The 14319-nt window shown below is 41.5% G+C and overlaps 1 protein-coding gene across 2 annotated transcripts in view; it reads left to right on the top strand.

The window, feature by feature from the left end:
- The window catches only part of WWC1 (WW and C2 domain containing 1), a 75582-nt gene that overhangs the window by 41889 nt on the left and 19374 nt on the right, over nucleotides 1-14319 (top strand). For both annotated transcript variants that reach the window (XM_083596825.1, XM_083596826.1), the window contains exons 7-11: nucleotides 580-726; nucleotides 983-1056; nucleotides 3955-4197; nucleotides 9423-9512; nucleotides 10951-11486. In XM_083596825.1, the coding sequence (XP_083452951.1) occupies nucleotides 580-726; nucleotides 983-1056; nucleotides 3955-4197; nucleotides 9423-9512; nucleotides 10951-11486 (1090 nt within the window). The remainder of the gene's footprint in view (nucleotides 1-579; nucleotides 727-982; nucleotides 1057-3954; nucleotides 4198-9422; nucleotides 9513-10950; nucleotides 11487-14319) is intronic.

Here is a 14319-nt window from a genome sequence, read left to right as displayed (position 1 = left end):
GTGTAACTGGGCCTATGCCTTTTCACATTATCCTGATTTATACATAATCCTAATCATTGTTTATTAATATATGATTTATTAAACATTGAGTTAGCATTACATGTGAACCCAGTTCAATAGCTTACTTGTGTTTTATTAACTATATTCAAAATGTTGTTCATTCAACAAGATTTGTAGTTAGTCTATAAACCTTAGAGAACCTTAACTATTGCTTTGTGTTGTGTGTGAATCCAAACCTCCTCCTTAACCATGGTTAAGGAGCCATCATCACCCAAAAGCTAAAGAACCATGAGTGAAGAGCACCAAAAATTTCAAACTGTTGTCAAGGCTCAGCAACTTTTGCTGGTGCTGTTAGCTATTCTGTGACATAATAAACCAGGTAGTCTTCTGCCAGACACTTCAGTTCATTAATAGTTAATGTTAACCATGGTTTAGAGAGAGTTATTGGTGAACCAGACCATCAGTTGATAAGGGACTGTTACCCCCTCACAATGTCAATTCAGTCTTAAATTTCTCCTTCAAAGCACCAGGGCAGCACTGAGGCAATAATAAGATGACTTTGATTTTTTCTTGTTCTAGAACCTTGCCAGATTGACAGCTAATTTTGTGACAGACAGAGGATCACATTCAGACTTGTGGGCCAGCAATATATCCTTGGAAGACTCCAGTTTCCCATTGTCTAAGCAGTATCTCGATGCTGGTTCCCAAACTGATGTTTCTGGAAATGTATGTAAAATCTAAAATACTGTGTGAGCTTCTCTTAGTCTTATATCCCATCTTAGCTATTAAATAATGTTTTGTGGGGACCTAGTGTTTGAACCACTGCTTTGTAAAATTTTATGGAAAAGATTTATAGCATATGTGTTATTTCTTAATCTTTGGATCCATATGTTGAGCTTTGGCTCTGACTCATGTCAACATGCTTAATCTACAAAGGGGAAAATGTGTCAACACCCTTTAACTTTACTATTTGCTTCTTTAGTTTATTGTGAACACGAATAATCAATTGGCTGAGAAGGTGAGACTGCGCCTCCAATATGAAGATGCTAAGCGAAAGTAAGTGGACCTTCCCCTACTGCTATTGACAATAAGCACTTAAATCCATAGTGCAGACAAACAGACATTTTTTAAGAGGACAAGTATGTTTAAACAGTACACATTTAGAAGGTAACATGAGGATGAATTTGTTTCTTTACAGGCAGACTTCTGTCAAATATTTCTCGGAGGACTTTTCTTTTTCATGTGGAACTAATGTGCTTTTGGATCAGAATAAGTGATGATCCTATAAACTTTTATTACAGTTGTTTAAAACTTTTTATATAGTGTTTGGTTGTCAAAGACTGGTTACTAGTTTTAACTCTCATTTTGGCAGCTTACTGTGAAGGTACAAACCATTGCCACTGTTGGTTTTATTCTAGAGTTAGGGAACATCTTGCAGCCAAATTTGAGATATTGCAAGAACCTAAAAACAGTTCTAGATTTCATGAAATGCTCATTCTGTTCCCACTATGAGAATCGAGCAAACAAGACCTATAGTTCAGTAATAAGCAAAAGATTATAAATAAGTCAGTAGGTGTTGCAAGCAACCCATGGTCAATTTTTCTGAAGCTGCCTCAGACTTACACCAGTGTGCAATCACTTCCTGGTTCGTTTTCTCCTCCTTGGTTGCTATGCATAGCATCTGAGAAAAAGAGCCCTTTTCTTCCCTCTTTCCTTTGTCTAGAGCAGGGGTTGTCAACCCGGTCCCTACCACCCACTAGTGGGCGTTTCAGGATTCTAGGTGGGCAGTAGGGGGTTCTACGGCACAAGCTGAATCCTCCTTCCATGAAGCACTGGTGGGGGGTAAGGAATTTTTACCATCAAGAAAGATGCATTAGTGGGCAGTAGGTGTAAAAAGGTTGACTACCCCTGGTCTAGAGAAAGACTCAGAGCCTGTTGAAGGATTGTGTCTCTTTGGAAGAAAGATAATGCAAATGGGGGGTAGTCTGAATTAATGTGCCCAAGTTGTTCCTTTAAATTCTTTGGTGACTTTAGTCCTATTCAGGGGATAGCAAAACATGAATAATAAGGTATTGGATTCCTGTTATTAGGTAGTCTGTGTTGCCAGAATAGACAACTGTTTTGGTACAGTACCAAAGGTATGCCCATGGGTATGTCCTGAAGGCACATGAGGCCCCCACTTGCTGAAGCTAAGCATGTCTGGGTTCGGTCAGTACTTGGGTAAGTCATCACTCAGAAACCGCACACGTTGCCTTGGGTTCAATGATAGAAGAAAGGCAGGGCATGTATCTATATATGAAAATAAATAAATAAATAATAACACAGTGAGGTTGCTGTGCCTGTCATAATGACCATACGTATAAAAATGGCATTTAAAACTTTCATTTATTCTTTAGAGAAATATTTATATACCACTTTTTGATCCCCAAAGTTGTCCTCAAGGGTCTCAAAGTTGGCTTGCGTTATTAAAATTAAACAAAGGTATAGAACCACAGAGCATTAAAAAAACCTCAAGCCAACAGGACATGCTTAACACTATTTTAAAACAAGGGACTTTGTGAGGGCATTTTCTTAGTTTTGTTTCCACAAAAAAACGTACTCCTGCTTCAGATACCATGTTCCTCTTCAATTAAATCCCAGTTACTTTTAAAATAAATTTCTTATTCATTACTAGAGTATGAATTCAGGTTAAGACTCCTGAGATGTGCATCCATTTTTAAATTTTATTTATTTATTTATGAAATGTCATGTTACATCTGTAGTGGATTCAGATAAGGCTTGGTCCCACTGAAATGTTTGGTTATGCTAAAGCACTGTTTGCTTTCCTTTTCTGATGATGTCAGATTCCCATATTTCATTAATTAGAGTAAAAATGGTTGAGAACCAATATTGTTCAGCTGCAAGTCATTGGTCTAACTCTAGGAAATCAGAGTCTGCCTATCGCTATCTCTGAGCTTCAATTCCCAATCCTTTAATTTGTAGTAACAATCTAATAAGAATAAGAATGAAAATAGCAAGGATTGGCATAATGCAAATGATAAAGAACCTTGCATATGAAAGTGTGCAGTGTGATTTTTATTTAAGCAAACTTAAGTAAAAGACTGAACTGTCTTTTCCTTCATTTGTTATGAGCTATAGGAACAAAAATTGATTTGGTGCCTGACATCCTACAATCCCCATTGACAAAATTTCCTGGTAATGCTGATATGAGTGTTACAAGGTATTAATGATTAAGCTAAAATTCCCTATCAGTGAATGCTGAACAGGTGGAATCATGGCTTTCTTTCAAGTGAAAATTGCAAAGTGAAAATTAGAGTGAGAGAATGATGCCAGATTTATAAGATGGCTTGTTTACTTTCATAAGCACTACTGGTGTAGGATGCATAGAATGCTGTTATATTTTTGAAGGTGGAAAATATTCCACCTTAAGAACAAATCTGACCTCTTACCATATCCATGCTGATAGTTGACAGAAATTATCAAATTACAGTTGAGCAATCCTCTTAGAACACACTCTTTATAAATTCACAGTGGAATTCACAGATTAGGAACTAATGCCAATGCTAATTCATCAGTGGAGCACAATGTTGGGCTTAACCAGGCAGCTGAACATTAAAATGGCTGCAAAGAAGGCTTCAGTGCAGCTTGAATGGATTTCTATTAATTATAGAATTTAAATTAATTAAGCAGCAACTTCCCTGCTATGGGAACAAGCTGAATCATTTCTTCTTTAAAAAAATAAGTGTCCTGAAATAATGGGTTCTGTGCTTTGACACGCCATTTTATGTCACTAGATTAGGACACAATTTATATACCATTGGTGAGATCTGATAAATTGTGGTGTTCAGTACTGCTCTAGTTGAATATGCAAGAGAGCCCAACAGGAAGGTTTTTCTGAGATTGCTGGAACATATGTGCCATATGCAAACTTAATTGTTTTCCTTCGTCCTATAGAATAGCAAATTTGAAAATACAGTTGGCTAAATTGGATAGTGAGGCCTGGCCTGGTGTGCTGGATTCTGAACGAGACCGATTAATGTTAATCAATGAAAAGGAGGAACTTCTAAAGGAAATGAGGTTCATTAGCCCTAGGAAGTGGACTCAGGGTGAAGTGGAAAGACTGGAGATGGAAAGAAAACGTCTAGAAGAAGATCTTCAGACTGCAAGAGATACGCAAAGCAAAGCTTTAACAGAAAGGTACATTTAACATATTTACTTTGTTTAAATAGTAAAAATTGATTATTTTCTTCTGTTCTTGTGGACTAGAAAACTCATTACAGACACTTGCATCTAATAAAACTGTTACAGGTGCTTGCATCGGAGTGTAATTTAATTGCATTTGTTACAGTCTTTTGTTTTGTTTACTTTATCTATACCTATAATAAAAATGTAAGAATGTCATCGCACTGCAATTCACTTAGCCACAGGCAGGTGATGTTGCAAACTACAGTGTGTTAACAGCCCTGGGTTTGCTGCTGGACCATTGAAGCAGCTTCAGAGGGCAGTTGCGGATGATGCAGGCAAGCTTCAGAGGATGAGTCATGAAAGGCTGGGGCAACTCCTCAACAGTCATCCTGCTCTGCTGCTGCTGTTGCCACTGACCACCTTGCTGAAGACACCCTTTAAGCCTTCTTCCATGAGTGGGACTGTTGCTGAGAAGGTGTCCTGGCCTCTCATGACTCTTCCTCCATGACTTGCCTAGGCTCTTCACTGCCGCCTTGCGACTCCTCACAGGAAAAGATCTAATGAGAATGGAGGCTTCCTCTGTGACTCACCTGCATCAATTAACTGCCACTTTTGGTCTCCTTTCTGTGGCGTTTTTCTTGTTGGGTTGACTATTCATCTCACTTGGTTGTGAGCTAGAGGTTTCCCACCCCTGGCCTATGCGAACCTTCAGGCAGGACCTGAGTACAGGACTTGAGTGCTGGTTCCCAACAACTGGTATTCAAAGGCCTCTGGCAGTGGAAGTACTACCATAATGGCTAGTATCCAGTGATAGCCTTCTCTTCCATGAGTTTGTCTTAGCCTCCTTTTTAAAGTTGCCTAAGTTGGTGGCCAATACAGTACCATTTGACAGCAAAATCCACAGTTTAATTATGCGTGGTGTGAATAAGTTCTATTTGTCTGTTCCAGGTTTTCTTGTATTTGACTTCTTCGTATGATCCCAAGTTCTAATATTACAAGAGAGTGAGAATACTAAAACCTGGGGTTTACCAGCCAAAATATTGGTTCTGGTCTCTAGTCACTTAAGATATCTATTGACATAAGTGACATTCTTCCTGACATTTGTTTCAGCCTTGGAATGAACAGGCATGAGATGGCAAAAAGTGTCATCTCATGATGTGAATCTCTATAAAGTTGATGTATTCAGCTGCTTCATTCAACAACAGTATCCCCAATAAACACGGAAATTGATATGGAAATGGGGCTTTCTTGTGCTGTCTTACTTGGATATTTAGGCAGAAGCAAGGCTCACATCTCCAAAGAAACATTAGAATTGTAGCTATATTTAAACTGTTTCTTTTAAATGTTATCCCCATAGGAACTAAAGTTTTGGGAGGGATGCGGTTTGACAACAAGACTATCAAGCACATAAAAACTGCCGTTTTTCACACTCTGCCTCCTGTAATTCATTTGGTTAGTAAAAGAATTATATTTGGTGACTGGATCCTGTGAGACTGCATCACCATTTCAGCTGTAGATTAAGCCCCATGGGAAGGTGCAGTAGTAACAGGGTGAAAAGCCTCTCTGTAATTGCCATTCTTTAGACTTGGTGTGTGGGTGGATAGTACTTTGAGTCTGCAATGATGTATCTGACAGTCAGGCTTTTCTCGCTAAAAATGACTTGAACATGCTGTCCTTTATCTTATTTTATTTTTTGTGCATGATTTTATAGGCTTCTTTTTGTGCATAACTAACAGCCATCCCACACAAATGAACTAAAAACGTGTTTGTGGGGCTTAAAACCTCCTGACATCTGAAAAATTCCAGAATCCTAAGTGCATGTGATATTTATTCATCTCCTGCTGCCCTCCAGCTATTCGAATGCTGTCTAGATGAGAAAGAGGGACACACACAACTCTCTTTCTAAAAATACCACTTGATGCTTATTGAGGTGGTGCTGCTTAGTTACAGACGGCCATTTTCTCAAACATTCTGCTACATGCATCTTCCACTGGGACTATTTAATACATTTGGGTGAGGTGTGTACTGTGCTCCATGTTTTACTCCCCTTAATTTTTAAAAAATCATTAATATTTTTCCTATTATTCTTCCTTCCAATGTACCTATTCTTATAGGGCAACTGCTGAATTGATAGATGGCTGAAGGTTGGGGAACTTTGTTCCCACTCAGGCTGCTCTAATAGATAGCGTTCAAAAAGAACATGAGCAATCTCTGGTTGAATCTATCCTGAATAGTTCTACAGATCTCAGGGCCTTTTTAAAAGTCAAACTTTTTAAAAAATAATTTCCAACAACTGTTCTTACATTAGTAGAATGTTGTGTGGATGGTACAGCATCATAGTTACCTCCCAAAATTGAAGAGACCACTAAAGGCATTGAGTGGATTCTGAATTATCTTCTAGGGACCAACAAATTCCTATAGCAGGCTCATCCTGCTTAATGGTTTTATTTACAATTAAGCAGTATCCAGAAATTAAGGTTTTCTAGCAAGCTTCATGAGGGACGTGGGTGGCGCTGTGGGTTAAACCACAGAGCCTAGGACTTGCTGATCAGAAGGTCATGGTTTGAATCCCCATGATGGGGTGAGCTCCCGTTGCTCGGTCCCTGCTCCTGCCAACCTAGCAGTTCAAAAGCACGTCAAAGTGCAAGTAGATAAATAGATACCACTCTGGCGGGAAGGTAAACGGCGTTTCCGTGCGCTGCTCTGGTTCACCAGAAGCGGCTTAGTCATGCTGGCCACATGACCCAGAAGCTATACGCCGGCTCCCTCGGCCAATAAAGCGAGATGAGCGCTGCAACCCCAGAGTCGGTCACGACTGGACCCAATGGTCAGGGGTCCCCTTTACCTTAGCAAGCTTCATGCTTCCTTTCACGGGAGGGGAAGGCTGTTCCAAGGTATTTGTGTGGTGATAGACTTTCCTCTGGTTCCACATCAACAATAGAAACTGTCATAGAAGCAATAGGGTAGTTTCTTCTAGATACTATAGAGCTACACTGTACAACCAGTCTCTGCTGCAACTCTTTAGTGGGATTTATTCCTATCCCAACAGTGCCTTGCAGTAGCCCCTTGTTGTGGAGGAAACTGTGAGGGTGAAGAAGGCTAGAGTCCTAAAAAACCATGTGGTGCCTCCAGCCTTACAGTCCCCATGTTTCTTGAAAAGAGGTGGGGGAAAGAGCCAACTAATGGGCAACTGGATACAGTAGAATATAAAGTAGAATGTGTTTAAATAGGTGGATGGGAAAGGGAAGGAACTCAGATAGGTGTACAATTTTAGTCAGTGTGCAAGAAACATATTAAGCTCCTGCTTTCTGTTCTCAGTCTTCTCTCAGTGGGGAAAGGTCATGGCTCATTGATGTACACCTATGCTTTGCATGCAAGAGGTCCAGGGTTAATCCTGAGCCATCTACAAGTAGGGCAGTGAATGTCCCCTGACTGAAACCTTGGATGGCTGCTGCCAGTCAGTGCAGACAGTGTTAGAATTCCTGCTCCGTGATTGCAGTCATGGGATTTTTTCTGTCACATGACGGTTTGACTCCACAGAGTGGGAATTGACGGAGACAGGATGTTTGTGTTGCTGTGTTCCGTGAAGTGGGACTGTTGTCCTTTGTTTATTCTCTTTGCTGTCTGATGCTAGAGAGAGAGAGGGAACCATGTTGCAGTGCTCCGTGTGTGTTTATATGTAAATAAAGCAGATTAGCCAAAATGCTGAGTTGCTGAGGTCTGTTACACAAGCTGCGAAGCCTCCATGGACCCCTAAGTGTGCCGATGTCTGTTTGCATCAGTCGCTGTGATGTTCGGGCAGAAGAAAGCTTTTGAAGCTCCCGAACGATCGACCAGGAGGGAGGGAACATGCCAGTTGGGCATGTTTCTCTGCCAGGGTCCTACTCGAGAGTAGGACGAGCTCCTGACAACCAGTACTGTACTGAGCTAGCTGGACCAATGTCTGACTCTATATAAAGCAGCTTCCGGTGTTCCAGGTTGCTTCTCCCTTCATCTCAATAATCTCCTGAGTCTCTCACTTCTTTGTTCTCTCTTCAGTCTTTCCACTCTTGTAAGAATTTGTTCCACCTCTGACTTTATCTCCTCAACCCACACCATTATGGCAGCTCCTAACAGCCAAAAAAGGGATATGTTCTAGACAAACAGTGGTGGGGTATATTATAAAGAGTTTCAGATGCACTTGTGGTCCTGCACTGCTTGTAGTTTGGCTGTTTTCTCATGTGAACTACCAGTAAATGTATGCCCCCTGAATCCTCTAAAAGTCGTGGGGAGTTCTGAGGAACAGCCTTGTCATTGTGAAACAAGTGCTTGTCATTGTGGGGTGCTTGCCATTGTGAAACAAGACCTCGAGTCTGGGTTCCTTTAATGTTTTTAGTATGAACAGGTCCTTGTAAGAATTGAGTGTGCAACAGCAAGGTTCTACATTTTTACACTCACTTAATGCTGGAGCATTCTCTGCTCCCCACCCCTGCCTCTGGCAAGCTCAAATCTCAAGGTAACCCTTGTTCTCCTTTCTGTCATATAATAGAGATAAATACAACATGGCTTTAGTGTACCTTAGATGTGACAGGTTTTAACGTTCATTCACAATTGAAAAAACTTACTTTTCTTAGATTTTTGAAATTGTCTCACCTATTCTCTCATCTCCAAGAAATATTATTAACTGTTCTCTTTAAAACAACTCTTGTATTCAGCCTGTTCACATAAGGAAGTGAGAGACAATCCTCCTGAAACACCTTACATATTTTTGGGTCCCTGCCAGGAAACACTAATCTTGCTTATGTAACAGATCTTTTTTTTCTTCCTGAATAGTTTGCATACCTTTTGCAAAGACGAATAATGTAGAGAAGGTCAGGTGCCTTCTGTACGCAAAACTAACATGGCTGGTGATACATTTTATTTTTCCAAACTGCCTTAAAGTTCTCTACAACCAACAAATCTTAAACTGCACCTGGAAGTGTGAAACCAGAAGTTCAAGATGCGTCTGAAGTGTAAGATGCCAAAGAATTGTGAATTTCAGAAATTAAAAATAGTAATAAAGGAATAGTTATATAGATAGGAAGTTGAATGTGAATATTAAGAACAAAATGCTGCTTTAACAAAATGCTGCTATAGACAGGGCTTTGGAGATGACACCCTGCCCATCTTCAGGGCATTGCATTGGAAGGGCTTACTATGGCCCCTTAATAGGATAATGCTTTGAGTTGCATTTTAAGCTGTTTTTTTCCTGTTTGCAGATTGAAATTAAATAGTAAAAGAAACCAGTTGGTCCGAGAACTAGAGGAAACAACGCGATTAATGGCAATGTTGCACATCCAGCTGAAAAAGTAAGTTTTCCACAGGCTTCTTACACATACTTCACATGAATATTGGCTGTATACTCCTACAATTCTGTCTTATGGGAAACATGTTTCCAAAACTGGTTTGAAAACGGACTTGCTGCCAATCATAAAACAGCACCACTTCTTTGTACCATCTGCTGCTGTGTTAACTTTGGGATTGAAATAGTGTTGCAAAATGGTGTTTTCAAACATTGTTTTTTACTTGAAATACAAGTAATAACATAAAGAAGAGTCCTGATGAATTGGTTTTTGTGATTCACCCAGCTCAGTGTCCTTTTCCCATCAATGGCCCACTGCTGGGCTTGGGAATCTCACAAGCAGGGCATGAATGAAACAGACCTCTTATTTATTTAAACCCTTAGTGACTAGTATTCAGCGGCATATAGACTTTTAACATAGGCGTTCCATTTACCCATCATTACTAATAGTCATTGATAGTTCCGTTAATCTGCCTGACCCCCTTTTAAAGCTATTGAAAGTAGTGATCACTATACCCTGAACTGTCAGTTCCATAGATTATTTGTGTATTGTGTGGAAAAATCCTTTATCTGTTTGATCTTCCTTAAGTGACCTTGCACTGCAGTATTAGGAAAAGGAGAAAAAATTTCATCCGGTTTCCCCATTGTTTTGAACCCACCCAAAATTATAAAGCCCTGAACATTAGCATGTGCAGATGCTTTTTGCTTTGGTGCAGAAAAGCTGCATTTGGTTTACAATATATGTCTCAACCCCATGACAACCCAGTGACTATTATAAGGAAATGCAACTGGAGATGCAAGGAGCTGATGTGTGACTGTGGGGCACAATACAGCAACATGTCTCCTCCTGTACAATTTAGATATCAACACAATATGGGGCTAGGATCTTATTGCATGCACCTAGCAGGTACTGTTATACAAAATGCATCTGTATTTATTTCATTTACTTCAATATTTCTATCTTGCTTTATGATTGCATTTAGGCTGTTTTTTTAAAAAAATAGTAAGCAGTTGATAATTGCTTTTAAATAATTCCCCCCCCCCGACTTAAATATTATTCAAACAAAATGAAGCTCGCACACGCACGCACACACAGAGTTTGGGATATCATATATATTCATTGGAACAAGATAGGTTTTTGCATGACAATGGAAGGTCATCAGGAAGTGGGAGTCTCATGGATTTCCCAGCACACAAAGTTCCAGAGTCTGTTTAATTAAGACTTAAGAGTTTGTTGTCTCTTCATTCAATTTATGTCCTGCTCAAAGTAATGTCTCTCCTTATCCTGCACAACAACCCCATTAGTGGCTTAGACTTACAAACTGTGGCTGGGTGGGAATTTGAACCTAGGTCTCCCTGGTACTAGTTAGGACACTCTAGCTGCTATACCACACTGTTTCTTGCACCTTTCATCTCAGATATATTGCTCTCTCTTTTTTTTGCAGCCTGTCATCTAGCATGCTTTCCCTGTCTTCTGGCAGCAGTCCCGGCTCTCTTGCATCCAGCAGGGGATCTCTGGTCACCTCAAGCCAGGATTCTTCAACCTCCGCCAGCTTTACTGATCTGTACAATGAACAGTTTGAGCAGCTGGACTCTGACTACCAGAGCAAAATGGACATGTTGCTTCTGGAGAAAGCCACCGGTTTTCGGCCTTCAGGCTGCATCACTACTATCCATGAGAATGAGGTGGTGAAAACTCAGAAAACTGATGTTGCTAACCGTTTTCAGGCCCTGAGATCCTTATCTGGGACACCAAAATCATTGACTTCTTTGTCTCCAAGGTCATCTCTCTCTTCTCCCTCTCCACCTTGTTCACCACTAGTGATGGACCCATTCTTCACAGGCGATACCTTCACTGGTCAAATGGATTTTGAAGATACTGAAATAAACAGTGGTCTTTCTGAACTTAGTCTAAACACTGCAAGTGGCAGGAAGTACAGAGTGGAAGAATCTAAGACTGGTGTCAAACATCTAGACCAAGGTAGAGTGACTATTGCCCACCTCCTCACATTCAGCCAAATTATTTTCCCCCTTTTAAAAACTGGTTTTATTTAACAATACTTTTAAAATAAAACAACCTATAAAGCAAGGAACAAATGTAAAAATAAAAAACCTTTTTCGATATACTAACCATCATAGGTGGAGACATTAGTGGAGGTGAAATTTTGTTATTAATGTGTGTCCAGAAAGAAGATACATTTAATGTATTTGGTATCCATAAGCAAGTGTCTATTCATTCAGCAGATCTCTCTCCCTCCCCCTCCGTCCCCCGCTCACACACAAATAGCTCTGTGACTGAAACTACAATATGTTCTTGAAAGTGGGAGAGGAGTTGGTCAAACATAAAAGCAACAACCTAGATGCAAACAGGCTGCTTCTGGCACAACTGTTTCTAATTGAAAGAGAAATAGTTGACACTGCAACTTAGTTATTTCTTTCTTTTATGGAAATGTTTTATATACTGCTTTCCATTTAGCACAACAAAATGGTACACAGTTTATGAGTGCAAAGGATTCTAAAATCTTAATCAAGCAGCATCATCAAATCTGTATGTAGACTCCACTCTCTAGGTGGATTCAGACAACCATCCTGTTGTCAGTGACTCTTTTTAAAGTAGCGTGGCATTAGGATTGCTGCTTGTAACTACTACTACTACTACTACTACTATTATTATTATTATTATTATTATTATTATTATTATACCCCACCCATCTGGCTGGGTTTCTCCAGCCACTCTGGGTGGCTCACAGCACATATCAGAACATACTAAAATATCAAACATTAAAAACTTCTCGATACAGGGCTGCCTTCAGATGTCTTCTAAAAGTCAGATAGTTGTTTATTTCATTGAGATCTGAAGGGAGGGTGTTTCACAGGGAGGGTGCAACAACCAAGAAGGCCCTCTGCCTGGTTCCCTGTAACCTTGCTTCTCGCAGTGAAAGAACCAGCAGAAGTCCAGTGTCTGGGCTGAATGATGGGGGTGAAGACGCTCCTTCATGTATACTGGGCCGAGGCCGTTTAGGGCTTTAAAGGTCAGCACCAACACATTGAATTGTGCTCAGAAATGCACTGGGAGCCAATAAAGATCCTTTAGGACCAATGTTATATGGTCCCGGTGGCAACTCCTAGTCACCAGTCTAGCTGCCGCATTCTGGATTAGTTGTAGTTTCTGGGTCACCTTTAAAGGTAGCCCCATGTAGTCCAAGCAGGAGATAACCAGAGCATTGTTGTTTCCTAGTTCTGCTGGATCTCTCAGCGGCCTTTGATACAATCGACCATAACATCCTTCTGGACCGTCTAGAGGGGTTGGGAGCTGGGGGCACTGTTATGCAGTGGTTTTGCTCCTTCCTCCTGGGCCGTGTTCAGAAAGTGGTGGTGGGGGATGAGTGCTCAGACCCCTGGGCCCTCACTTGTGGGGTGCCTCAGGGTTCCGTCCTCTCCCCCATGCTTTTTAACATCTATATGAAGCCACTGGGAGAGATCATCAGGGGGTTTGGACTGGGTGTCCATCAATATGCAGATGATACCCAGCTCTACCTCTCTTTCAAATCAGAACCAGTGAAGGCGGTGAAGGTCCTGTGTGAGTGCCTGGTGGCAGTTGGAGGATGGATGGCGGCTAATGGATTGAGGTTGAATCCTGACAAGACAGAAGTACTGTTTTTGGGGGACAGGGGGCGGGCTGGTGTGGAGGACTCCCTGGTCCTGAATAGGGTAACTGTGCCCCTGAAGGACCAGGTGCGCAGCCTGGGAGTCATTTTGGACTCACAGCTGTCCATGGAGGCGCAGGTCAATTCTGTGTCCAGGGCAGCCGTCTACCAACTCCACCTGGTACGCAGGCTGAGACCCTACCTGCCCGCGGACTGTCTCGCCAGAGTGGTGCATGCTCTGGTTATCTCCCGCTTGGACTACTGCAATGCGCTCTACGTGGGGCTACCTTTGAAGGTGACTCGGAAACTACAACTAATCCAGAATGCGGCAGCTAGACTGGTGACTGGGGGCGGCCGCCGAGACCACATAACACCGGTCTTGAAAGACCTACATTGGCTCCCAGTACGTTTCCGAGCACAATTCAAAGTGCTGGTGTTGACCTTTAAAGCCCTAAACGGCCTCGGCCCAGTATACCTGAAGGAGCGTCTCCACCCCCATCGTTCTGCCCGGATGCTGAGGTCCAGCGCCGAGGGCCTTCTGGCGGTTCCCTCATTGCGAGAAGCAAAGCTACAGGGAACCAGGCAGAGGGCCTTCTCGGTAGTGGCGCCTGCCCTGTGGAACGCCCTCCCATCGGATGTCAAAGCGATAAATAACTACCTGACATTCAGAAGACATCTTAAGGCAGCCCTGTTCAGGGAAGTTTTTAATCTGTGATATTTTAGTGTATTTTTGGTTTTCTATGGAAGCCGCCCAGAGTGGCTGGGGAAACCCAGCCAGATGGGCGGGGTACAAATAATAAATTATTATTATTATTATTATTCACCACTCTGGCGAGTCAGTCTGCTGGCAGGTAGGGTCTTAGTGGCATACCAGGTAGAGTTGATAGACAGCTGCCCTGAACATAAGAATCGACCTGAGCCTCCATGGACAGCTTTGACTCCAAAATGACTCACAAAATGGTGTCAAAGAGTCCACAACAAGATGGCCACAGAGCTTTTATTTTGTGAGCTTGCTGAAGGACTGGCATGTTGGAACTCTTTAGGTCTTGCACAGTCCACCTACCCTATAGACTTACTTGCTAATCTGTGAAAGAGCATCAAGTAGAATTTCAGTTAGTATCTCTAAGGTTTTGTTGTGTTAATGGGTCACATAACCCTGATCAAGGA

Source organism: Podarcis filfolensis (genome assembly GCF_964270895.1).
Source record: "Podarcis filfolensis genome assembly, chromosome: 2".
In the NCBI taxonomy this organism is placed as follows: domain Eukaryota; kingdom Metazoa; phylum Chordata; class Lepidosauria; order Squamata; family Lacertidae; genus Podarcis; species Podarcis filfolensis.
Note: the sequence above shows the minus strand (reverse complement) of the source record. Positions and strands in the feature narration are given on the sequence as shown.